We start from the raw sequence: 27,839 nt of genomic DNA, 5'->3' as shown, positions 1-27,839 counted from the left end.
TGATTGGTTCATATGCAGAGGGTTCTCTATCCTCCGCTTTCAATTTCTTGCCCTACGCACAGAAGAACAATTGTTGTTGAGATGCTGACTTGAAGAGCCGGCCTTAAGCGACACAAAATTATTATTTAAAAACATTGTCGCGGTGACGCAAAGGTTTCAAATGAACAGTGGACTGGTAGGCTATAGAGAGATGCATGGGTAGTGCGTGTGCGCCTGGTGGTTATGCTACTAATGACAGCGTGATACACTTATGAGAGCTTGCACTCGCCGCCTCCGGTCAGAGCCGTTGTAGAAGAAGATGCTGAATCGGCTGCGCGCTCGTGAGATAGACTACCCCGGATAGGCTATGTCTCCTTTTCAAATTTCACAAATGTCTCCCTTGCTTCTGACAATAGAAGACGATACATTGGCACAGCGTTGGGAACGGTTTATTATTACATTTTGCTGCTGGAAATAAATAGGCTGCCTGTCTAGAGAGATGTGCATCGCCCCAAAGGAGACATCAAGTTTGACAACACCATCTAGACTACGATGAAGCAGGGTGCACGAGGAGTTAGAGCGTTTGGTTTGGCTGGAGACTTTATGTTACCGCTTTTATCAATGGCATGACTATTTCACCACGCACAATGGAGGATAAATCCAACAAACTAATTTTGATTCCGATACTGGCCGTGGTCTTCTTGATGATAGGCTATCAGTACATTTGTCCAGCCGGCAATAACTCTTGTCGCTTTCTAACTGGGGACAAGTTGAGTGGAATGTTCCGGCAATATCACTCGGGGGACGACATTTACGCGTACCAAGATGGGCTGGACGAGGAGGGTTCCTCAAAAATTCTGTCCAAATTCAATTTTACTGACCGAGACCTTGAGCGACACGTGGATTTCAACATCAAAGGAGATGACGTTATAGTGTTCCTCCACATCCAGAAGACCGGCGGGACTACTTTCGGACGACACCTTGTCCGAAACATTCACCTCGAACAGCCCTGTGATTGTATGCCCGGACAGAAGAAATGTACCTGTTACCGCCCGGGCAAAGCGGAGTCCTGGCTTTTCTCCAGGTTCTCTACTGGCTGGAGTTGTGGTCTGCATGCGGACTGGACCGAGCTCACAAACTGCGTGCCTGCAGTGATGAACAAGAAAGACAAGAAGGATGCTCAGAGGAACGGACGGTAAGGGGTCCCAATTCAGGTTCCTGTACCTAATCAGTAGACCCTGAACTGTTTGTGGCCAGGAGAAACAGTGTGAGATGCAAGTGTACATTGACAGTGATCAGATAGGTTTGAAAGAATAATGTAGCCTATACTACATTTCTATAACAGGAACAATAACATGCACAGGGTGGACAACCCTGGCTCTCAGGGGCTGCAGTGGGCAGGCTTTTGTTCCAACTCAGCATGAACACTCATTAAAATCGTTATGGTTTGTATTAAAATACAATGATTAGCCTCTCTTTTGAATAGAGCGTGCTAAAAGCTTGAAAGCACAGAAGACAAGGAGCTTGACTAAAGATGTGAACAATTTCCCCCCTTGCACTCATGTTCCTGTTGAAAATGAATTTGCACTTTTCTGAAGGCTTTAACAGGAAGTAGTTATCCTCACAGAGGGCTACTGCACATGACACCTTTATAAATGGTTATAAACACATTATAAACTGCATCTATGTAAGGGTTATTCCATTCTGGGAAAGAAGGGCTGAAACACTTCTAGTAAAAAAAAAAAAAGTGTTCCGTTTTTACTTTTGGGTTCTGCTTGACATTACAATAATTTAATCTTCTTGTATTTTTGTTGGTGCATTTGTCCTCTTGTTGGTCCTGATCCCATACTTCTTAGCTTTAGGATGTACTGTAACCATAGGGATAATACAAGTAGAGTACTGTAGATTATCCCCATGGTTTTTATTGGTATCAAGAGTTCAAAGATAATCAATGATTATGAGGGTGTTATAAAAGACCATAAAGACTGAGATAGTAAAACTTGAAACAGTAAATCTGGTAACAATGCACTTAAGTATTACAGAAATATGATCTGCTTGTATAAGAAGAATAAGCATGGAAATGAAACAGATCAAACGGTCAGACCAAAACCATGGCGCTGGTTTATTAAAGTTCCAATGCAGTCATTTTAATCTCAATATCAAATCATTTCTGGGTAGCAATTAATTACCTTTCAGTTGAGAAAATGTTTCAACGGTAAAATATAAACAAAAATAGCTTGTTAGCAAAGAGCAATTTCTCAACAAAGATATTTACTAAGACTGTCTGGGCGTCGTCTGAGTGGGGAGGGGAAAACTTTGGAACTTTCTTTCTTATTGGTCTAGGCAAGCCAAAATTCCATCCCACCAAAACAGACTGAAATTTCAGGCGGCCTTTTCAAACAGCTCTTACTATGAAGGGCACTATCATCATTTTCACAATTTTACAGTATTATTCCAACCTCATAGTGGGGAAATATTTAAAACACATGAAAAACATGTTTTTGACTGCACTGGGCCTTGACATTGGAAATTGAGAGGTTGTCACTCTGACAGTCTCCGTGCCTATAGACTAGCATGGAGCATCTATGGGGACATGATGGTCTTTAGTGGAGAGAGAGCTGCCATCTGTCTATTGTTGCCCTCGGGTCAACTCACAGACACCCCATCATCTGGTCTGCCCTGGTCGAGGCTGTGTCAGGGCTGGTGCCAGGGCTCTGACAGCGTTGGCATTTCCAGGCAGTCCCCATGCAGCTCCAGAGCATGGGGCGCTTCAGTCAGGCTAACGCATGAAAGGTCACATCTATCCCAGCAGATCCTGTCACATCAGACTACTTTCATTGGAACGCCCATCGTGGGTGAATGTGGATGTATCTCCTTTTCCTAACCAACATGATCAGGATTAGGCTCTGCCCTAATGCTAAAATCCATCCATCCATCCATCCATCCATTCATCCATCCATCCATCCATCCATCCATCCATCCATCCATCCATCCATCCATCCATCCATCCATCCATCCATCCATCCATCCATTCATCCATCCATCCATCCATCTATCCATCCATCCATCCATCCATCCATCCATCCATCCATCCATCCATCCATCCATCCATCCATCCATCCATCCATCCATCCATCCATCCATCCATCCATCCCTCCATCCTCCCTCCCTCCCTCCCTCCCTCCCTCCCTCCCTCCCTCCCTCCCTCCCTCCCACCCTTCTTGACTTCCGTCCTACTTTCCACATCATTTACCTTCACTTGACCAACCCCATCAGTGAGTCATGTGAGGTTACTGACAATTACTAATAAGAGCACCGTGCCACAGAGTCCAGCATGGCGTGCTCCTCACAGCAGAAACACACTGCTCCAGCCTTAGAATCTGCTTCATTTGTCACGTCTGCTCTTGCATGGTCAGCTGCGACGGTAGGAAGGAAAGAGAGAGAGAGCGAGAGAGAGAGGAGGCAAACCTCACTGTCTCACCCAAGTAGAAAGATAACATAATTACCTGTTCTGGGGTCAATTCCATCTCAGAACAATCAAATTCAAATTGCATTGAACCACCGGCTATGAACTGGAAAACTGGCCATTATCTTTGACAGTTTTTTTTTCTTCAATTAATTGAAAATGAGTCAAACCCTGAGACTGACGGACACGGCTTTTACTCAGAGCCTGTGAACATTGGCTAATGTGTTTCTTCCATAAAGAGACACCACTACTAGAATAGACAAATATATTATTATCATTTTGCTTTGTTTTATAGGAGGAGAGATAAACACATCCTACCCAGGACCCACAGCAGCCTAGTAGTCTAATAATATGGGTTTTGTGCACAAAATCCAGTACACTGATGATTCAGCGTTGTCTTCCTCCTCCATGTTTCACTGGCACTGGGACCCAAAGCAGACCATGAGAAAATGAGAAAAAAACCCATCTGGTGGCAAATTTCTGACATTAATCTTGTCCTGCACTTAAGTCAATTTCTCATCCGTTAAATCCCTCAGCTCAAGATTCCCATCTGAAGAGAAGGCTGTTTTATGTAAGCTCCTCTCCCAGTTAGTTCAGAGGGTGGATTGAAATTCTAACTGTATTTACAGTGAATTTCACATGACTCTGTCACAACCCATTTCACAAACACATATAACAAGGAAGTCACATCAGATAGGACGAAAATGAATAAGAATAAGTCAATAAAACGAAACAAAACGGATAATATATGATCAGAAGGTGATTATCAGTGGAGGTGTAGCCCCAGGTGTATTCATGTACAGCAGATGTCTCACACTCCGAGGTATGTGTGTGTTCCAGACACTCTGTGTAGGTCAGCCACACGCACACACATGCACACAGAGCTCGGAGCATGCTCTTCACACATCATTAGGCACAGCATCCCGGTCCTGACACTCATTTACCTGTTTTTTTCTTCGCAGAAGGCAAGAGAGAGAGAGAGAGGTATGATTTCTGACCTTAATTAGCCAAGTTGGTATAAGGTAATTCTGTCATTAGTGTGTTCCCTCTGTGTAGTTTCTATAGACCTGGAATTAACTAGACCAGGGCTTCCCAAACTCAGTCCTGGGGCCTCCCAGGGGTGTACGTTTGGGGTTTTGCTCCAGCACGACACAGCTGATTCAAAGAATCAAAGCTTGATGAAGAGTTGGTTATTTGAATCAGCTGTGTAGTGCTAGAGCAAAAACCAAAACCTGCACCCATGGAAGGCCCCAGGACCGAGTTTGGGAAACCCTGAAGTAGATAAAAGGTCCATTCAATTATTATTTTCCATAGAAGCTGGTCAATTGATCATATGCCTTAATAAAGTATTGTGTCAGCAACACTTTCTCCCAGCAATTGCCTGGGAAGTCTCTCAAAAATCCAAATGTGTCGTGGGTTTGGATCATATTCCAAAAGCGTATCAGTCCCTAATCAGAACTTAACGTGTTCCATACTAACGTAATATCATGCATTGTGCAGAGGTAGTCAGAGGATAGTAGTAATCTCCACACTCCTTTACGGGAGATAGAGATTACATCGTTTTATCATCTGGAGGCAGATTAAGGAGCAGATCCCGATTTATTCACAAACTTATCGTTCTTCACGCGTATGTATAGCACGTCCCAAAACCCCGGATACAAGCCTGTTTCTACTTGTCCCTTTCCCCTCTCTTTTTCTGTCTTATCAAGAAGTGTTTTGTGTACACAGGTTTCACGACAGAGATTCTGGGTGAGTGGTATTACAGTAACAGCTGTGTGTGTGTGTGTGTGTGTGTGTGCGTGGTGTGTGGTGTGTGTGTGTGTGTGTGTGTTTTGTTTGACTCTGAATTTCTCTAATATAAGGTCATTTGAAATAGTGACATAACTTGACTGTTTTCATGTCTCCATACCAAGTTCTTTTCTGAGAAACAATCAGGACATGCTCATGAGTGACATGTGATTGTATTATTACCTGTTTGGCCATCTGTGTCTGTAGGCCAGTGCTGTGGTTCCATGTATTACTGTATGTAGTTCCATAAGCAGTGCATGGTCTTTCTGATAACTGTGATAAAGAGAAAGGTGACATGCTAACTACAATCCTGACAGGCTGCTGTGCTCCTGACTTGTATAGTTTATCTTTAGGAAATGTCCAAGTCTTTGCAACAAAAGCAGGTTTCTGTCAATCGAGAAATATGCTCTGCTCTGTGCTGGGGGGAAAGTGAAGGCTGAAATACATTGTGGTCCAAGTAATTCACTGGAGAGTCCATTATTCTTTGGTGTCTCCCCCCCCCCCCCACCGTCCCTCTCCCCTGCCCTCTCACCCTCGCCCTCCTTCTCCCTCTCCCCCCTCTCTCTCGCTCTCTCGCTCTCTCTATCTCTCAATTCAATTCAATGGGCTTTATTGGCATGGGAAACATATGTTTACATTGTCAATGCAAGTGAAATGGATAAACAAAAGTTTATCTCTCTCTCTCTCACACACACACGTACTACCTAAGATCTACCCAGTAAATCTCTCATTTTATTCCACTGTCTCTACACCAGTATCCCTAGGGCTTTTCTGTAGCTCCCGAAATAGCATCCCAGATCTGAGACCATCAGAGAACCACAGTTAGCCCTCTCTCTCTCTCTCTCTCTCTCTCTCTCTCTCTCTCTCTCTCTCTCTCTCTCTCCTCTCTCTCTCTCTCTCTCTCTCTCTCTCTTTGTCTCTCTCTCTCTCTCTCTCTCTCTCTCTCTCTCTCTCTCTCTCTCTCTCTCTCTCTCTCTGTCTACTCAATCTGAAATGGATCTGTGCCGTATCGAGTAACATACCTTCTCTGCCTATTCTCCCGTGGGCTTGTAATGGACTGCACGTTGTACTGTGGATGTGCAGTAAGTGTGTGAGCATTTGTGTGTGTGTGTGTTGGCACGTGGGTGTGTGTGGGTATGTGACTGTGTGTGTGTGCGCGTGCGAGCACTGTAGGAAGGTATTCTATTATCACCTCATGTAACAACTGGCAGAGAATTCCAGTAGAGGAAGTGATCTGTTCAGTCACGTCAACTAATTGCTCAATTAATATGCACGACTATTTAATCCAACAGCATCAGCCAAACGAGTGGTGTTAAGTTATCACAGCATCTCTAAAGGAAAATAGGATTTCACACACAGCTGTTCATGCTTGGCTAGCACGTAGCATCTTTCCCTGCTTTAAATGAGTGTTGCATCAGCATTCGCGCTTCATCTGTGGAGAGAGACTATACACGCCGTCGAACAGACGCCGTCGAACAGACGCCGTCGAACAGACGCCGTCGAACAGGAGAGAGTGCAGAAGTGATCTGATTGGTCCCTAATACATGGTGACAGTCATATACATTCAGGAAGAGAAACAGTGGTTCTGTCCCAAATGTAACTCTAATCCCTATATAGTGCACTACTTTTGACCAGGGCCCTGGTTAAAACTAGTGACCTTTAGGGAATAGGATGACATTTGGGACTCAGCCACTGAGAGAGATACACTACCAGTCCCATTCTGCCTAGTGTGAGCTCTGACGTTACTTGATGCTCTGTATAAAACATTCTCAGTGAGGACTTAAGAATGCATTTACCTGACCATGATGATCTCTGGGCTCTTGTCATTACAAGTTAATTACCCCAACAACACCTTCCAATCCTGAAACTGGCTTGAGCAGCAATCAGTCATTTAACAAAATCAATCTCACGCTAGAATGAATGGATCTGTTCACTCCCACACTTGGCTGTACGGGCCGGGGACAGTGCTGGGAGTGTGAATGGACAAGAGGTCAGTCTGACCAATAGAACTGGAATGAGTTTCAATCTATTTCGAGGATCTGACCTTACTCTACAGACAGCTCTCGCAGGTCTTTCAACTCCTGTGGAGTTGTCCTCCCTGCAGTCTCTAAGAAGGGGCTTTGTATATGTAGTATCTATGCTCTTTTTATCTTACCGTATCATTCTCTGCCTCTTTTTTGTCACTTCTCCCTCTCACCCTCTGTTTGTTTTTTTCTTAGACCCTGTGGTGCAGCGAGGGTTTATAATGCAGAGCTCCAGCTCTTTGTTGTGTCGTTGTGTCTCTGACCCTCTCTGTCCCTCTCTGTCCCTCCCTGTCCCTCTCTGTCCCTCCCTGTCCTCTCTACCTCTTCTTCTCAAATCAAATCAAAATCATTATTCTAAAAATGTTGTAATTTCCTCTCTGACTCTCTCTCTCTCTCTCTCTCTCTCTCTCTCTCTCTCTCTCTCTCTCTCTCTCTCTCTCTCTCTCTCTCTCTCTCTCTCTCTCTCTCTCTCTCAGTGATGGTTCATTAAGTAGATCTCTAGACCAGACTAGGGAGGATATCTCCTACAGTCTGGCTGTTGGCAGTAGTCACACAGCTCCACATGGCTCTGGCTCAATGGACACACTGATGATCCAACTCCCATCTGATCGTTTCCCACACTAATATAACTCCCATACTGATATTCTAATACTCGGAAAGAAATGTTTAGTCGATGTGATTTTAAATGTTATGTTCAGTTCCCTGTTTTGACCATCTTTCAGGCCCCTACAGTAAGTATTGAATAAATCTGCCACTAAGTATAGTAACATTACCAGTGGTTGGTTAATGGTTTATGGTGAATGGTTAATTGCCGGTTAGTGATCAGTTAGTTAGTGGTTAGCTCTGATATGTCTTCATCTTGGGCGCACGAGTGGCGCTGCGGTCTAAGGCACTGCATCTCAGTGCAAGAAGTATCGCTGCTGTCCCTGGTTCAAATCCAGACTGCATCACATCCAGCCATGATTGGGTGCCGCACAATTGGCGTTGGCTAGGGTAGGTCGTCATTATAGATAAGCTTTTGTTCTTAACTGATTTGCCTACTTAAATAATATATATATTTTTTAAATCGCACCTCTCACTATCTTTCTATTTCTTGTCTAACACCGTTGGCCTGCTACCTCGACCAATCACAACGTGCTTGATACAAACATGACACTGCACGGTTCAAGGACACAACCTTCAGGGGGGCCGGGGAGCAGGAAGTCACAAACTCACACCCTCTGGGTCTCCTGCAGGGAAGCTAATTCACACACCAGAAAGAGGTATTGGAGAGTGTTTGAGGGTGTTAAGTTTGGGAATAGGACAACCGATTGGGTTATTGTGAATATGAAGTGTATGATAGAAAATGGTACGCCTTGTGTAGCCTATGTGGGTGAATGTAGCTTCAGAGTGGTGTTAGTGACACCTTTGAATTGGATTTGCACTGGCTGTGTGGTACACTCCCCAAGAATCATCAACACCCTAGCTTCAGTGTGAAGTAGAAACATCCACAACTTTCAAACCTCTTATCTACCAGTATCACACAATATGGCGGAAGTAAGGGTAGGGTAGGAACGCTAGCACACAAGTACCAGGTCAGGCAATCGTGATTTATGAAAATGTCTGATGGACTTATTCACCTCATTGGATTGGAATTACAGACAGTAGTCTCAGTTTGGCCAAACGTCCTATGGGGGGACTTAGTGCACAGACTTAAAACAGTCAACACAGCAGTAGATTAAGAGATGACGCTGCAGTGGATAGCAGCCATTTTACGGGCTCCTGACCAATTCTGCTTTTTGAGTGTTTTGTTACGCTGATCGTAACCTTTTTGTACATCACGTGTTCGCCATAGTTTCCTATGAACGAAAACAGCTTCTGGACAGAACAGCGACCATTAACCTCGATTTGGATGACAATTTATACTACAGCTCTGGACTTGCTGCTTACTCCAGACAAGGCGCTAATCCCCGGGACTCGAAAAGAGGAAGTGACAGCACTAGAAAGGCAGAAGAGCCACCATCCTGACAAGATTATGTTGATGAGCAAATAAACCGCCTCTACCCTGTGTTCTGTTGGCGAACGTACAGTCACTAGAGAACAAACTGAAGAACTGTAATATTCTATGTTTCTCGGAGTCGTAGCTGAACAAGGACATGGATAATACACAGTACATTCGGAAAGTATTCAGACCCCTTGACTTTTTCTACAATCATCTCTGCAGCACTCTACCAATCAGGCCTTTATGGTTGAGTGGCCAAGCGGAAGAAATTCCTCAGTAAAAGGCACATAACAGCCCACTTGGAGTTTGACAAAAGGCATCTAAAAGGACTCTCAGACCATGAAAAACAAGATTCTCTGGACTGATGACACCAAGATTGAACTCTTTGGCCTGAGTGCCAGGCGTCACATCTGGAGGAAACCTGGCACCATCCCTTCGGTGAAGCATGGTGGTGCAGCATCATGCTGTGGGGATTGTTTTCAGTGGCAGGGACTGGGAGAGTAGTTGGGACAAGTCTCTGAATGTCCTTGAGTGGCCCAGCCCAGCTGGACTTGAACCCAATCGAACATCTCTGGAGAGACCTGAAAATAACTTTGCAGCGACGCTCCCCATCCAACCTGACAGAGCTTGAAAGGATCTGCAGAGAAGAATGGAAGAAACTCCCCAGATACAGGTGTGCCAAGCATGTAGCGTCATAAGACTCGAGGCTGTAATCGAGAAGACTCGAGGCTGTAATCACGGCCAAAGGTGCTTCAACAAAGTACTGAGTAAAAGGGTCCGCACCTCTCTGATTCAGAGAGGTTAAATGCGGAAGACACATTTCAGTTGAATACATTCAGTTGTACAACTGGCTAGGTATCCCCCTTTCCCTTTCCTTTCCTGATACATATTTAAATGTGATATTTCCATTTTTTTTATATACATTTGCAAAATGTCTAAGAACTTGTTTTTGCTTTGTCGTTATGGGGTATTGTGTGTAGATTAATGAGGGGAAAAAACGATTTAATACATTTTAGAATAAGGCTGTAACGTAACAAAATGTGGAAAAAGTCAAGGGGTCTGAATACATTCCGAATGCACTGTACATCTCGCTGGTTTTTCCATGCATCGTCAAGACCGGTCGGCAGCCTCAGGTAAGACAAAATAGGAAGGAGTGTGTCTCTTTGTTAACAACAGCTGGTGCATGATCTTTAATGTTAAGGAAGTCTCAAGTTTTTGTTTGTGTTAGAATACCTCATGATAATCTGCAGACTATACTATTTACCAAGAGTTTTCATATATATTTTTATATATCTATTTTCCACCACAATCTGATGCTGGCACTAAGACTGCACTCAATGAGCTGTATAGGGCCATAAGCAAACAGGAAAATGTACATACAGTACATACAGCGGTGCTTCTCATGGCTGGTGATTTTAATGCAGGGAAACGGAAATTAGTTTTACTTAATTTTTACCAGCATATCACCTGTACAACCAAATGCAACAAAACTCTACATCACCTTTACTCCACACACATAAACTCATACAAGGCTCTCCCCCGCTCTCCCTCTGGCAAATCTGACCAAAACTCTATCCTCCTGATTCCTGCTTACAAGCAAAAATTCAAACATGAAGTACCAGTGATGCTCTCAATACGGAAGTGGTCCGATGAAGCGGATCCTAAGCTATAGGACTGTTCCGCTAGCACAGACTGGAAAATGTTCCGGGATTCATCTAATAACATTGAAGAGCTTATCACATTGGTCACTGGCTTCATTAATAAGTGTATCAACAACATTGTCCCCATAGTGACCGTACGTACATATCCCAACCAGAACCCATGGATTACAAGCAACATCCGCACTGAGCTAAAGGCTAGAGCTGCCACTTTCAAGTAGCAGGACTCTAATCCGGAAGCTTATAAGCAATTCGGCCACGACCTCCGACAAGCCATCAAATAAGCGAAGCGTCAATACAGGACTAAGACGCTCGTTGGATGTGGCAGGTTTAACAAACTATCACGGATTAAAAAGGTAAACCAACTGTCCAGTGACGTGAGCATACCAGATGAGCTAAATGCCTTCTATGTTCGCTTCGAGGCAAGCAACACTGAATTAGTGTTGTTATGATACCAGCATTTTGGCTTCAATACCAGATTTAGTATCACAATACTCAATACCATCACGACACTCAATACCAAAACAATACCAAAACGATACCACAGCAAAAAATAAGACATATTAGGCAATGCCACAGAATGGCACCTCATCCAGACAGGTCAACTCAGATAATGCTCTGTTAAATTGTTGGGCATCTTTTGAGCGCATTTTTATTACATCAACATATTTCAGAGACAGCCATGTATACATTAATGAATCAATTAAACAATCAATTAGACATTTTTTTTGTTTACCAATCCAATCTAATTACATAATGGTAATAATTTATTTGAATGTTAAATCTCTGTTGAAAAACTGGGTAAATCAACATGTAGCCTTATCCACTATACAGGTGAATACATATTCAATAGGAGTGTGTACATGCATTGAGTTATTGAGCTTGTCGAGGCAGATTTCATGGGGCTACAGATGACAAACAATCGGTTTCCCTTCCATTTGGGACTTATTTTATTGTACTGATCTATCACGTTTCAGGTATGACCCAGATGCAGACAGTGTCAAAGAAACAAACGTTTATTTCTAATACAGGGGCAGGCAAACGACAGGTCAAAGGCAGGCAGGGGTCAATAATCCAGAGAGGGTAATCATTTATGGTAAAGGGTCCAGAACAGCAGGCAGTCTCAGGGTCAGGGCAGGCAGGGGACAATAATCCAGTAAGGTACAGAACGGCAGGCAGTCTCAGGGTCAGGGCAGACAAAACAGTCAAAACCCGGGAAGAATTAGAAAATAGGAGCAAGAAACAGGCAGGAGCAGGGGAACAAACACGGGTAGGTTTCACAAACAAAATGAACTGGCAACAGACAAACAAAGAACACAGGTATAAATACATAGGGGATAATGGGGAAGATGGGCAACACCTGGAGGGGGATGAGACAAGCACAAAGACAGATGAAACAGATCAGGGTGTGACAGTACCCCCCCCCCCCCCCCCCCCCCCTCCCTCTAGAGGCGCCACCTGGTGTCCTACCTGGTGGCGGAAACAGGAGACAAAGGGCTGTGAGACATGGGTTTAACTCAGGACACATGAAAGGGATGTATACGAAGGGTACTGGAGCCGGGGTCCGGTGGTGATCCGCTTATCGTCGATACCTGGAGGTGGTTTTGAGAAGGGCCGACCGGGCTCTCCTCCAGGTACGACGACAGCTGCGGACAAACATCTGGGCTGAAGGTATGCCGACCTCTTCTTCCTGCTCAGGGAAGAGCGGGCTGATACCCCAGGGAACACTCAAAAGGTGATAGGCCCATGGCAGAGCAGGGAAGGGTGTTGTGGGCTGGCTCCAGGTGGTGGGGTTGGCGGAGACCAGGCAGCGCAGAGTAGTCTCTAGGTCTTGGTTGGCTCGCACCGACTGGCCTTTGGACTGGGGGTGGAACCTGGAGGACAGGCTGGCCGACGACCCAATGAGGGTGCAGAATGCCTTCCAGAACCGGGATGAGAATTGAGGACCCCGGTCGGAGACCATGTCAACATGCAGTCTATGGATCCGGAAGACATGCTGCACCATGAGCTGGGCCGTCTTCTTGGCAGAGGGTAGCTTGGGAGAGGAATGAAGTATGCGGCTTTGGAAAACCGATCCACAACGGTCAGGATGGCGGTGTTGCCATCAGATGGGGGGAGATCCATGACAAAGTCTAGGGAGATATGGGACCAGGGACGGTGAGGGACAGGAAGAGGTTGGAGTAGACCAGCCAGAGCTTGCCGAGGAGTCTTATTCAGTGCACAGACCATGCAAGCGGCGACAAATGCGGAGACGTCAGGAACCATGGTAGGCCACCAAAAGCATTGTCGCACAATAAGCCAGGGTCCGCTGGGAACCCAGGTGGCAGGCAAGCCTGGAGGAGTGGGCCCACTCCAGGACCGCCGAGCGGACTGCGTCAGGCACGAACATCCGGTTTGGCTGGGAACGCTGTGCCTCCTTCGCTATTCCCCAGCTGGGTGCTGTCGCCAGGCACGAGGTGGGTAGGATGGTCTCAGGTTCTGGGGTACAGCCACTCTCCATTCCCATGGACGTTAGAGCACTGGACGGGCACTCTGTAGACCAGGTTACCCACAATACCACCCCCATCAACTTTCGTGTGTCAGGGAACCACAGCGAGACGATCAATTTCCTGCTCATTAAGTCTCCTCAGATTCCTGTGGTATTGGGATTCCAGCAACACAATCCCCTCATTGGCTGGTCTGCCGGTGCCATGATGGGTGGGCTGGAGCCCGTTCTGCCATGCCCATTGCCTGAAGTTAGTGCAGCCTGGGGCCTCGGAAGCCTGGGGCCTCGGAAGTTGCCCCGGACCTCTCCACCATTCCCATGGAGTACCAGGACCTCCGGAAGGTATTCAGTAAGGCCCGGGCCACTTCGCTGCCGCCGCACCAACCATATGACTATGAGAATTATCTTTTCCCAGGCACCACTCCGCCCCGGGGACGACTGTACTCTCTTTCGGTTCCGGAGTCCAAGGCTATGGAGACCTACATTGAGGACTCCCTAGCAGCTTAAATTTAGAGAGGGAGATATAAGACTCCAGCTTCAGAGATTTTTGCAATTCGTTCCAGTCATTGGCAGCAGATAACTGAAAGGAAAGGCTGCCAAAGGAAGTGTTGGCTTTGGGGATGACCAGTGCAGTATACCTGCTGGAGCGCGTGCTACGAGTGGGTGTTGCTATGGTGACCAGTGAGCTGAGATAAGGCGGAGCTTTACCTAGCAAAGACTTATAGATGACCTGCAGCCAGTGGGTTTGGCGACGGATATGTAGTGAGGGCCAGCCAACGAGAGCATACATGTCGCAGTGGTGGGTAGTATATGGGGCTTTGGTGACAAAATGGATGGCACTGTGATAAACTACATCCAGTTTGCTGAGTAGAGTGTTGGGGGCTATTTTGTTAATGACATCGCCAAAGTCAAGGATCGGTAGGATAATCAGTTTTACGAGGGTATGTTTGGCGGCACGAGTGAAGGAGGCTTTGTTGCGAAATAGGAAGCCGATTGTAGAAAAACTGGGTAAATCAACATGTAGCCTTATCCACAATACAGGTGAATACATATTCAATAGGAATGTGTACAATAGGATTGGAGATGCTTAATGTGAGTCTGGAAGGAGAGTTTACAGTCAAACCAGACACCTAGGAATTTGTAGTTGTCCACATATTCTAGGTTAGAACCGTCCAGAGTAGTGATGCTAGTCGGGCGGGAGGGTGCGGGCAGCAATCTGTTGAAAAGCATGCACTTAGATATACTAGCATTTAAAAGCAGTTGGAGGCCACAGAAGGAGTGTTGTATGTCGTTGAAGCTCGTTTGGAGGTTTGATAGCACAGTGTCCAAGGAAGGGCCAGATATATACAGAATGGTGTCGTCTGCGTAGAGGTGGATCAGAGAATTACCAGCAGCAAGAGCGACATCGTTGATATATACAGAGAAAAGAGTCTGCCCGAGAATTGAACCCTGTGGCACCCCCATAGAGACAGCCCTCCGATTCGACACACTGAACTCTATCTGAGAAGTAGTTGGTGAACCAGGCGAGGCAGTCATTTGAGAAGCCAAGGCTATTGAGTCTGCCGATAAGAATGCGGTGATTGACAGAGTCGATAGCCTTGGCCAGGTCGATGAAGACGGCTGCACAGTACTGTCTTTTATTGATTTATGATATTGTTTAGAACATTGAGCGTGGCTGAGGTGCACCCATGACCAGCTCAGAAACCAGATTGCATAGTGGAGAAGGTACGGTGTGATTCGAAACGGTCGGTGATCTGTTTATTAACTTGGCTTTCGAAGATTTTAGAAAGGCAGGGCAGGATGGATATAGGTCTATAACAGTTTGGGTTTAGAGTGTCTCCCCCTTTGAAGAGGGGAATGACCGCAGCAGCTTTCCAATCTTTGGGGATCTCAGACGATTTTGAACAGGCTAATAATAAGGGTCGCAACAATTTCGGCGGATAGTTTTAGAAAGAGAGGGTCCAGATTGTCTAGCCCAGCTGATTTGTAGGGGTCCAGATTTTGCAACAGCTGTCTGGATTTGGGTGAGGGAGAAGCGCCGGGGGGGGGGGGGGGGCAAGTTGCTGCAGGGGGTGCTGAGATGTTGGCCGGCGTAGGGGTAGCCAGGTGGAAAGCATGGCCAGCCATGAAAAAATGCTTATTGAAATGATCGTTTATCGTAGATTTATCGGTGGTGACAGTGTTTCCTATCCTCAGTGCAGTGGGCAGCTGGGAGGAGGTGATCTTATTCTCCATGGACTTTACAGTGACCCAAAACTTTTTGTAATTAGTGCTACAGGAAGCAAATTTCTGTTTGAAAAAGCTAGCCTTAGCTTTCCTAACTGACTGAGTATATTGGTTCCTGACTTCCCTGAAAAGTTGCATATCGCGGGGGCTATTCGATGCTAATGCAGAACGCCACAGGATGTTTTTGTGCTGGTCAAGGGCCGTCAAGTCTGGGGAGAACCAAGGGCTATATCTGTTCTTAGTTCTACAATTTTTGAATGGGGCATGCTTATTTAAGATGGAGAGGAAAGCACTTTTGAAGAGCAACCAGGCATCCTCTACTGACAGGAGGAGGTCGATATCCTTCCAGGATACCTGGGCCAGGTCAATTAGAAAGGCCTTCCTCGCTGAAGTGTTTTAGGGAGTGTTTGACAGTGATAAAGGATGGTGTTTGACCACAGACCCATGACGCACGCAGGCAATGAGGCAGTGATCGCTGAGATCCTGCTTGAAGACAGCAGAGGTGTATTTAGAGGGAAAGTTGGTCGGGATGATATCTAAGAGGGTGCCCATGGTTACGGATTTAGGGTTGTACCTGGTAGGTTCCTTGATAATTTGTGTGAGATTGAGGGCATCTAGCTTAGATTGTAGGACGGCCGGGGTGTTAAGCATGTCCCAGTTTGTGTCACCTAACAGTACGACCTCTGAAGATAGATGGGGGGTGATCAATTCACATATGGTTTTCATGGCACAACTTGTGGTTGAGGGGGTCTATAACAAGCGGCAACAGTGAGAGACGTGTTTCTGGAAAGGGGGATTTTTAAAAGTAGAAGTTCAAATTGTTTGGGCACAGACCTGAATAGTATGACAGAACTCTGCAGGCTATCTCTGCAGTAGATTGCAACTCCACCCCCTTTGGCAGTTCTATCTTGTCAGAAAATGTTATAGTTAGGGATGGAATTTTCTGGATTTTTGGTGGCATTCCTTTTTGGCGGAGTGTGCTAAAGCAGTGAATTAAACAAACTTAGGGAGGAGGCTTCTAATGTTAACATGCATGAAACCAATGCTTTTACGGTTACAGAAGTCAACAAATGAGAGCGCCTGGGGAATGGGAGTGTTGCTGGGGCCTGCAGGGCCTGCAGGGCCTGAGTTAACCTCTACATCACCAGAGGAACAGAGGAGTCGGGTAAGAGTACGGCTTAAGACTAAAAGATCTGGTCGTATAGTGCGTTCGGAACAGAGAGTAAAAGGAGCAGGTTTCTGGGCACGGAAGAATAGATTCAAGGCATAATGTACAGACAAGGGTATGGTAGGATGTGAGTACAGTGGAGGTAAGCCTAGGCATTGAGTGATGATGAGAGAGGTTTTGTTTCTAGAGGCACCATTTAAACCAGGTGTGGTCACCGCATGTGTGGGGGGTGGAACATAAGGGCTAGCTAAGGCATATTGAGCAGGGCTGGAGGCTCTACAGTGAAATAGACAGAAATTACTAACCAAAACAGCAATAGACAAGGCATATTGACATTAGGGAGAGGCATGTGTAGCAGAGTGATCATAGGATCCAGTGAGCTCGGCCCAGGAATTATCTGATGGATTTCTCCGGCAAGTCAGGAGATGGGCCTAGCTCGAGACTAGCTCCAGGCTAACTGGTGCGTGCTTCGGGACAGAAACGCCCTGGGACGGTTACGTCAGTAGACCAGTCGTGATGGATCGGCGGGGCTCCGTGATGGCAGCAAAGGGTCCAATCTAATTGGCAAAAGAGGTCCTGAAACCCAGGAATTATCTGATGGATTTCTTCGGGTAGCCAGGAGATGGGCCTAGCTCGAGGCTAGCTCCAGGCTAACTGGACCTAGCCTGTATCACCGCTTGGTATGGCAACTGCTTGGCATCCGACCACAAGGCACTACAGAGGGAAGTGCTCCCTGCCATCCAGGACCTCTATACCAGGTGGTGCCAGAGAAAGGCCTGAAAAATTGTCAAAGACTCCAGCCACCCAAGTCATAGACTGTTCTCTCTGCTACCGCACAGCAAGTGGTACCAGTGCATGAAGTCTGGAAGCAGCAGGACCCTGAATAGCTTCTAACCCCAAGCCATAAGACCGCTAAATAGTTACCTGCACTATCTGCATTGACCTTTTTTTAACTACATTTTAGTCATTTAGCAGATGCTCTTATCCAGAGTGACTTACAGTAGTGAAAGCATACATTTCATACATTTTTTTTTGTACTGGCCCCCCATGGGAATTGAACCCACAACCCTGGCGTTGCACACACCATGCTGGCGTTGCAAACACCATGCTCTACCAACTGAGCCACAGGGAAGCCAAACTAACACTATTGCTGCTACTATCAATCCTGTTGCCTAGTCACTTTACCCCTACCTATATGTACATATCTACCTCAATTACCCCGTGCATCGACATTGTGTATTTATTCCTCTTGTTGTTCTTTTTTATTATAAAAAAAAATCATCTCTCTCCTTTGTTGGGAAGGGCCCGTAAGTAAGCATTTCACTGTTAGTCTACACCTGTTGTTTATGAAGCATGTGACAAATAAAATTGTATTTGATTTGAGACATTTTCCAGTAAGTGACTCAATTCCACCTCATCAAGCCAGTGTGTGTCCTTAATAGTAATGAATGAGAATTGTCTTGGCTAATATTGATCCCATGTTCCTCATTTCCTCTACAGCGTGAGTTCCTTTAAAGCCTAAGCAAGCAAGGGGGATGTGAGAGGAGGCAAGGGGGAGACAGCAATAGCGTCAAGTTCGCCCCACACACTCCGGGAAATCAATGAGAGGCTGTCTGCACTGCAGATGAAGGAGACTTGGAGATCAGGCCATAAGAGGGGCATAGACATAGAAATAGAATTCTAGGTCTATGGGAATACAAGGTGTTTCAACAACTATTGCTCCTGTTTTAAGTGTCCCGTCCATTCATTTAAGTTAGTCATTGAGTGCGTTGTCTGATATAGCAGCATACTGTTTCCTTATTTTTTTATCATATGAGTTTGTGTCCAAGTATCTTCCCGACTATCATGGGTCCGAGTACACATAACACCCTCTGTTTCCCTCAGACATTTCTAAACCAGAGAAATGTGTCAAAAAGGTCAGCAGACTCTGCAGACACTGTATAGCTTACTGAAGGCCAGTGGATACAACTCCAGCCGTCTTAAATGCCACAAGCCAATTTTGCCCATTTCGTTTTTTTTTTTATATCTTTGACCAATTATCTTTATTCAACCATCCATCAGACAGACACTGGGAGTCCTGGCAGAGCAGTATTGATTGCTTGTCCAGAGTGCTCAGTGTGTTTCTATGCACTGTTGAAATGGTCAGATATGAATGATTGAGAGACACTCATCTTATTAGGGTGGATAGAGGCCTCTCTCTGCCACTGGGTCAGATGCATCCGAAATAGCATCCTATTTCCTATACAATCCACTACTTTTGTCAAAATAAGTGCACTACATGGAATAGGGTGCCATTTTAGACACAGCCATTGCATTGACCATGCCAGAAGATGAGGAGGGGTGTTCTTCTGAATGAAAATGATTATGTAGTAGTGAATTACATTGTTGCTCATTTACTTACTTTCCCTATATTGCTTGGTTTGCTATTTTATCTCAATAAATATTAGTGACTTCATGGTTATAAATATTAAGTTATTTCAGCTTTTTACAGTACATGTTCATATTCCTTGTTGTAACACAACTTGAATTGAAGTTACACAGGGATTTTGTGAGAGCAACACAGAGAGGAGCTGGGCTAATTTGAATCAATCAAATGTATTTGCCTGCACTTCTCTGATTGAGCTCTGTGCAAATAGAATTGTTTCTCAATGAAGTCCTCAGATAGGATCAGTCCTCCAGTCGCGCTGATAGAATCCGAGCTGTCTCATTCCGTTATGGAAACCCAGTAGAAATTCATTAGAGGAGAAGCAACCTGCTACAGCTGTTTAAACAGTGGGAGGGAGTTGTAGTGTAGACGCTGATCTAAGGTCAGGGTTAAAGTACCGATTTGAGGATGGCAAGCTATATCTGTCCATCTATCTGCAGCATTTAACCTTTTACTGCAGTGGGCTGAATAAGGGCCACACAGAGTGTTTCTTGGTAGTCTTAAACAAATCTTCTTTGAAACAAAATTATTGTAAAGGCCGTCGTCAGAAAGAGACCAAGGTGCAGCGGAGGATGTGTTCATCATAACGGATTTTAATCAACGAATGAACACTACAAACAAAACATGAACCCGAAACGACAGCCAACAGTTCTGTCAGGATTAACAAAAACCTAGACAGAAAATAATCACCCACAAACCCCAAAGGAAAAACAGGCTGCCTATGTATGACTCTCAATCAGCAACAACGATCTACAGCTGTTCCTGATTGAGAGCCACACATGGCCAAACCAAAGAAACAAACCAACATAGAAAAATAAACATAGAACGCCCACCCATGTAACACCCTGGCCTAACCAAAATAGAGAACAAAAAAACCCTCTCTATGGCCAGGGCGTTACAATTATACACACATGGTTATGGGCTTCAAAAAAAGAAGACACCTGTACCATGTCAGATATAGAGTTGAAATGTATTACATTTTGAGTTTGCATCCCGATATTACACTTTATGTACATTTATATACAAAAATATAAAAACCATTTGACATAAACCCACCAGATTTTCTGTGATAAAAAAACAAGATTTTTTGATCAATTATGAAATTATGAAAAATATGATGGACCCTAAGCATTGTTCGAGTGTCATGTATAAGGGATCATAATATCTGTATAAGCACACAGAGTATATACGATTTGGCGTTAAATAGTTTGGAGTACAGTTTCACAGCTTGTTTCATTTAGATTTCATCCCATTTTAAAGATGACTGGCACTAACATGGTAAAACAAGCCCTCAGGCTCTGGTCAGCTTCAAGTGACGAGTTCTTTCTGTGCTGTACAAATGAAACAAGTATAATGAACAAAAATATAAACGCAACATGCAACAATTTAAACAATTTAACTGAGTTACAGTTCATATAAGGAAATCAGTCAATTGAAATAAATTCATTAGGCCCTAATCTGTGGATTTCACATGACCACCCACTGGGGAGCCAGGCCCAGCCAATCAGAAGGGCTTTGTTTTATCAGCTGTCCGGGGGGCTGGTCTCAGATGATCCCACAGGTGAAGAAGCCGGATGTGGAGGTCCTGGGCTGGTGTGGTTACACGTGGTCTGCGGTTGTGAGGCCGGTTGGATGTACTGCCAAATTCTCTAAAACGACATTGGAGGTGGCTTTTGGTAGAGAAATGAACATTAAATTCTCTGGCAACAGCTCTGGTGGACATTCCTGCAGTCAGCATGCCAATTGCACACTCCCGCAAAACTTGAGACATCTGTGGCATTGTGTTGTGTGACAAAACTGCACATTTTAGAGTGGCCTTTTATTGTCCCCAGCACAAGGTGCACCTGTGTAATGATCATGTTGTTTAATCAGCTTCATGATATGCCACACCTGTCAAGTGGATGGATTATCTTGGCAAAGGAGAAATGCTTACTAACCGGGATGTAAACATATTTGTGCACACAATGTGAGAGAAATAAGCTTTTTGTGCGAATGGAAAATGTCTGAGATCTTTGATTTCAGCTCATGAAACATGGGACCAACACTTTACATGTTGCGTTTATATTTTGGTTCAGTATATATGTAAATGCATGGAGTGTAGCCAGTCTGTAAGTCAACATCCATCCTGTTACAGAATATGATCTTCGCCCAAGACAATTACATGCCAAACGTGTGCATGTTGAAACAAAGTGTGCGTGCACTGTTGTTTTGCACAGTAAGATAAAGCTGAACACTCGATTGTCTGATGACGGACTCTATTAACTGTTGATTGATGCCCTGACCTTCCCAACCACTCTGTCCCTCGAACACACACACACACACACACACACACACACACACACACACACACACACACACACACACACACACACACACACACACACACACACACACACACACACACACACACACACTCATACAGATGAGTAATCGGAGCGCTTCGACATTCGCCCATTCATGTCAATAGGTCACTATGAAAGAATAGAAGGATGGACCTAGAATGTCTGGATTGTGTGGAGACGTATTGATGGGCCTGTCCTGTGGTTAGTGGCCCAGATGTAGGATCTTAATAGAACCAGTAACCAGGTAGCCTAGTGGTTAGAGTGTTGGGCCAGTAACCAGAAGGTTGCTAGATCGAATCCCCGAGCTGACAAGTTAAAACGCTGTCGTTCTGCCCCTGAACAAGGCAGTTAACCCACTGTTCCTAGGCTGTCATTGTAAATAAGTATTTGTTCTTAACTCACTTGCCTCGTTAAATAAATAGTATTGTCACAGCAAAATAATCCTACAGGATTTGAACATTTAGTCCATAATGTTGCTTGAACAGTGGTTTGGCTATTAGCTGGTCAAAATGTAGTAATATGAAAAGTGAAATACTCTTAATAGAACTGTGGGTTTTCAGTGAATTTATGCAAATCATGAAGCTCATCTGCATTTCCTGGAGGTCTAAAAGGCCCTCTTCCCAGAAACACTGTGTAGGCAGCAGCTGTGGAAGTGTATCCATCTCTCTGTACAGCTGTGGAAGTGTGTGTGTCCATCTCTCTGTACAGCTCTGGGAGTGTGTGTCCAGCTCTGGGGTGTGTCCATCTCTCTGTACAGCTGTGGGAGTGTGTGTCCATCTCTCTGTACAGCTGTGGGAGTGTGTGTCCATCTCTCTGTACAGCTGTGGGAGTGTCTGTCCATCTCTCTGTACAGCTCTGGGAGTGTGTGTCCATCTCTCTGTACAGCTCTGGGAGTGTGTGTCCATCTCTCTGTACAGCTCTGGGAGTGTGTCCATCTCTCTGTACAGCTCTGGGAGTGTGTGTCCATCTCTCTGTACAGCTCTGGGAGTGTGTGTCCATCTCTCTGTACAGCTCTGGGAGTGTGTGTCCATCTCTCTGTACAGCTCTGGGAGTGTGTGTCCATCTCTCTGTACAGCTCTGGGAGCGTGTGTCCATCTCTCTGTACAGCTCTGGGAGTGTGTGTCCATCTCTCTGTACAGCTGTGGGAGTGTGTCCATCTCTCTGTACAGCTCTGGGAGTGTGTCCATCTCTCTGTACAGCTCTGGGAGTGTGTGTCCATCTCTCTGTACAGCTGTGGGAGTGTGTCCATCTCTCTGTACATCTCTGGGAGTGTGTCCATCTCTCTGTACAGCTCTGGGAGTGTGTCCATCTCTCTGTACAGCTCTGGGAGTGTGTCCATCTCTCTGTACAGCTCTGGGAGTGTGTGTCCATCTCTCTGTACAGCTCTGGGAGTGTGTCCATCTCTCTGTACAGCTCTGGGAGTGTGTCCATCTCTCTGTACAGCTCTGGGAGTGTGTCCATCTCTCCCCACACTCTCAGTGTATCAAAGCTGCCAGTTTAATTAATTTACAGCCTGTGCCGTGGTCGGATATCAATTACGGCTTGGAGTGTGTGTGTGCGTGTGTGAGTCTGTGCGTGTGTGTGAGTCAGTGTGTGCGCGTGTGTGAGTCTGTGTGTGTGCGCGTGCGAGCGTGTGTGTCATGAGAAAAAACTTTGTTAGGATCTATTTCTGCTGACACATTAAAATCTTGGTCGATGGTGGTCTGCCACCTGACAATAATCTCCTAATTACCTTTGAGGGTGGCGTGTGTGTCCCCTGCACCAAAAGGTCAACGGTCAGATGGTTCTTTAAATGACAGTCACAGAGCCGTTATTACCTCTTCAGTGGTGCAGACTACATTTCACTTTTCTTAATTACCCCTAAGAGGTTTGGTAGAAATCAAGATTTGTTCATCAGTATAGAGACAACATCTGACGTACTCAACGCCACTGCTCACCGTTGAGAAAATCCTGTTCAAGCAACTCAGTTTCTGTTCAGGCAAAAATGTAAGCAATTCAGTGTTGACTATGGCATCTATCTTATAAAGTGTCTGTTCCTTCTCCATCAAGTATTCCCATCTGATTCAGAATGTACAAGTGAATGCTTTGTGAAGCTTCGTCTCCTCTGACAGTCTCTACTCTTTTCCCACCCGCTCCTCATAAATCTCTCGCAGCTCGCCGTTAGGAACCTCGAGGTGGAAACAAGCAGCGCTCTACGTTTGACACAGTCTGACTCCATGTAGCTGCAGCTTGCAAGGTTTTAGTCTTGATCTCAATTGTCAAACTCCCGTCACTACCTGTCAAGGGGCGGGGGGTATTTTTTCCAGTGCGCAAAACGGTTCCCTTACTTTATTTGACTACAGGATAATGTAGAAAATACTGCAGTGCGGGTTGATCTGTGTTAGAAGAAGTGATTCTATATACATAGAAGGGGATCTCTCTGACTACACTCTCATCTTTAGCCTATATTCCCTTTTTTGATTTAGGAAAAATCCTCTAGGGATTGGATGTTCGATAAATTGATAATCTTCCGAAAAAAGTACAGTAGAGCGCAATGAAAAAGGCTACTTAAATGTAGCTATTTGTTATGTAATGAAAGGAAGGTACCGAGGAATGCATATTCAGGAGCTAGGGAGGCCTAGCAATAAGATGAGAACTATCTCTTATTCAGTATTAAAAATGAGATAGCCCACTGTGCTCTCAGCTCATTAGGATCACTGTTTAGAGAGAGCCTTAGAGTTCTGATGCTGGCTATTTTTAAATGTGAGAAATATTATATTTTCTTCACTCTTTTCATTTCCACCTTTTTTTCTCTTTCACATGGTCAAATAATTATAGCTCATTGCCACCCTCTAGCTCATCAGTGAGTGTTAGATAGAGGGAGGGAAAGTGAAAGACGTGTGCCAGTCTCACTCTCTCTAACTCTCCCACTTCTCCCACTTCCCAGTTATGTCATTACAGATTGGAGAGCACGGAGGAAATAAGATAAGGAAAGGAGGCATGGAAAGGAAGCAAGTATTGAAACTAATGTCTCTTTCTGTCTTTGCTGCTGCAGAAACTTCTACTACATCACCATGCTGAGGGACCCTGTCTCCCGCTACCTGAGTGAGTGGAAGCACGTGCAGCGCGGCGCCACCTGGAAGACAGCCCTGCACATGTGTGACGGCCGCTCTCCCACCCAGGACGAACTTCCCGCCTGCTACAGTGGCGACGACTGGACCGGGGTCACGCTGACCAACTTCATGGACTGCCCTTCCAACCTGGCCAACAACCGGCAGGTCCGCATGCTGGCCGACCTCAGCCTGGTGGGCTGCTACAACGTCTCCACCTTCACCGCCGGCGCCGAACGGGAGCGCGGCCGCGTCCTACTAGCCAGTGCCAAGAACAACCTCCGCAACATGGCCTTCTACGGCCTGACCGAGTTCCAGCGCAAGACACAGTACCTGTTTGAGCGGACGTTCGGCCTACGCTTCATCCAGGCTTTCACGCAGATCAACAGCACGCGCGCGGCCAGCGTGGGGGTGGGGGAGGGGGCTCTGCGGCGGCGCATCGAGGGGCTCAACGCCCTGGACGTGGAGCTGTACGAGTACGCCAAGGAGCTGTTCCTCCGGAGGTACCAGTACAGCCACCAGACACAGCACCGGGAGCAAAGGCTGAGGAGGAGGCAGGAGAGGCAGGAGGAGAGGCAGGAGAGGCAGGAGGAGAGGCAGCGGCTTCACCAGCACAGAGCCCCTATCTCCAAAGCCAGGAGGGAGAAGGAGGAGAGGGAGATAGAGGTGAAGGAAGGGGAGGAGGTGGGAGGTGTAGCCACCACAGAGGACTACAGCAGCCAGGTGGTGAGATGGTGAGGCCGTAACACCCATGTAAGGACTTCCTGTCAGTTTCTCTTTCTCTCTCTCTCTGCCTGCTCCCTCTCTCTCTCTCTGCCTTGGGCTGCCCAATGGTGTCTTAATCTTTCAGATAGATGTATTTATTATTACTATGTATTATGATGTGGTAAACTTTTGTTTCTCCTCTCATGCAGAGTATATTGTGTGTGTTCATTTTCTAATGCTTGTCTGTTCTTCAAAGTAGGTGAACAACTCTAGGGTGTCAAATGGACATTCTACAAGATTTTATCAGAATCTCCATGGGACTGTACGTAAACAAAATGAGCGCCTCAGGATTCTTGAAAAGTAATGTGGTTCGCTTAGGGTTGCAAAGGGAGGGTACAGTACTGTGAAAAGGTTTTAGGCAGGTAAGCTAACAAGGTGAGGTTGCTGAAGACAGTTTACTGTCAAAAGTCATACACCATGGCAAGACTGAGCACAGCAACAAGACACAAGGTAATTATACTGCATCAGCAAGGTCTCTCCCAGGCAGAAATGTCAAGGCAGACAGGGGTTTCCAGATGTGCTGCCCAAGCTCTTTTGAAGAAGCACAAAGAAACGGACAACGTTGAGGACCGTTGACGCAGTGGTCGGCCAAGGAAACTTACTGCAGCAGATGAAAGACACATCATGCTTACTTCCCTTCGCAATCGGAAGATGTCCAGCAGTGCCATCAGCTCAGAATTGGCAGAAAACAGAGGGACACTGGTACACACATCTACTGTCTGGAGAAGTCTGCTCAGAAGTGGCCTTCATGGAAGACTTGCGGCCAAAAAGCCATACCTCCGACGTGGAAACAAGGCCAAGCGACTCAACCATGCATAAAAACACAGGAACTGGGGAACAGAAAAATGGCAGCAGGTGCTCTGGACTGATGTGAAATATTTGGCTGTAGCAGAAGGCTGTTTGTTCACTGAAGGGCTGAGAGCGGTTCATGAATGAGTGTCTGCAGGCAACAGTGAAGCATGGTGGAGGTTCCTTGCAAGTTTGGGGCTGCATGTCTGCAAATGGAGTTGGGGATTTGGTCAGAATGAATGGTCTCCTCAATGCTGAGAAGTACATGCAGATACTTATCCATTATGCATTACCATCAGGGAGGCATCTGATTGGCTCCAAATGTATTCTGCAGCATGACAACGACCCCAAACATACTGCAAAAGTCATTAAGAACTATCTTCAGCGTAAAGAAGAACAAGGAGTCCTGGAAGTGATGGTATGGCCTCCACAGAGCCATGATCTCAACATCATCGAGTCTGTCTGGGATTACATGAAGAGAGAATCACCTGAGGCTGCCTAAGTCCACAGAAGAACTGTAGTTAATTCTCCAAGATGTTTGGGCCAACCTACCTGCTGAGCTCCTTCAAACTGTGTACAAGTGTACCTAGAAGAATTGATGCTGTTTTGAAGGCAAAGGGTGGTCACACCAAATATTGATTTGATGTAGATTTTTCTTCTGTTCACTCACTTTGCATTTTGTTAATTGATAAATATAATCTATTAACATGTCTATTTTTGAAAGCGTTCTTACTTTACAGCATTTTTTCACACCTGCCTAAAACTTTTGCACAGTACTGTATAATACTGGAAACTTTCAAAGTTTACCAGTAAACTACCACGATTTTGGTAGCTTTCTTTTTGTATTTTATCACATGACATCTACAGGTCATTTTGGGTACTTCAGTTTATCACAGGTGTCTATAATTATATATGGCCCTTTATGTGGCCTTATCACATGTAAAATGTATAAAATAATCACATAAGATTTTAAAATAAGAAATTGAATGAAAAACCTGTAAAATATTATCCAAATATAAACCATCAACTTAGTGAATACCATTGGTGTTTAATATGAGGGTTTCAGCATAAAACACCGTTATATTTTTTTACACACTTTTATGTCTTTGTTGTAACTGTTTTGGCGCCAAACTTGTGGCAGTTGTGCAAAAAGTCAATAGTTGTAAGAGTTGCAGAGTTAAATGAAAATAATGCCATTCTTGATTAGATGCTTTTTTTTCATTAATTAGGCTATTTTCTCTTGAACGATATGGTCTATACACTAGAAACTCATGGACAATATGGACACAGATATAAAAAAATGTATACATATATGAATATATATTTTTTAAGTTATTCGAGTAAATGACCAAAGTTACCAAAGATTACATTTTAATTACCAAAATTACTGAAAATTCCGGTAACTTTGGTGAATTAGCGGTAGCTTTGCAACCTAGGACTTGCTCATGATATCTAAAGTAAGATACGATAGTAAATAACACAATAAAGGATTCATTAACCACCCTCCCATACTTTGGTCATTTAGGACAGGACTTGTATTAGTTTACCTTGTAAGTTTGCTTTCCAACTATGAGTTAGTATGTACAGTATGATGGTATTCAAGACGTTCACCTGTAGGAAAGCTGTTCATTAAATGGACACAGCATACCACTGA

At 45.2% G+C, this 27,839-nt stretch overlaps 1 protein-coding gene across 1 annotated transcript; it reads left to right on the top strand.

Moving 5' to 3' along the window:
- The first annotated feature begins 61 nt into the window (after positions 1 to 61).
- LOC106575311 (heparan-sulfate 6-O-sulfotransferase 3-B) lies at positions 62 to 27,839 on the top strand. The gene is made up of 2 exons (XM_014151768.3): positions 62 to 1,174; positions 24,577 to 27,839. The coding sequence occupies exons 1-2, from the start codon at positions 606 to 608 to the stop codon at positions 25,367 to 25,369; spliced, it is 1,362 nt and encodes a 453-aa protein (XP_014007243.1). The 5' UTR covers positions 62 to 605; the 3' UTR covers positions 25,370 to 27,839.

This window comes from Salmo salar, chromosome 17 (assembly GCF_965601325.2).
Source record: "Salmo salar chromosome 17, fSalSal1, whole genome shotgun sequence".
NCBI lineage: Eukaryota > Metazoa > Chordata > Actinopteri > Salmoniformes > Salmonidae > Salmo > Salmo salar.
The sequence above is the reverse complement of the archived record's forward strand: the minus strand, read 5'-3'. Positions and strand labels throughout refer to the sequence as shown.

Bases quoted from the DNA above. Each gene is read 5' to 3' on its own strand.
- LOC106575311 (XM_014151768.3), top strand. From the start codon at position 606: ATGACTATTTCACCACGCACAATGGAGGATAAATCCAACAAACTAATT. The intron at 1,175-24,576 runs GTAAGGGGTCCC...TTGCTGCTGCAG, and splicing joins GATGCTCAGAGGAACGGACG to AAACTTCTACTACATCACCA.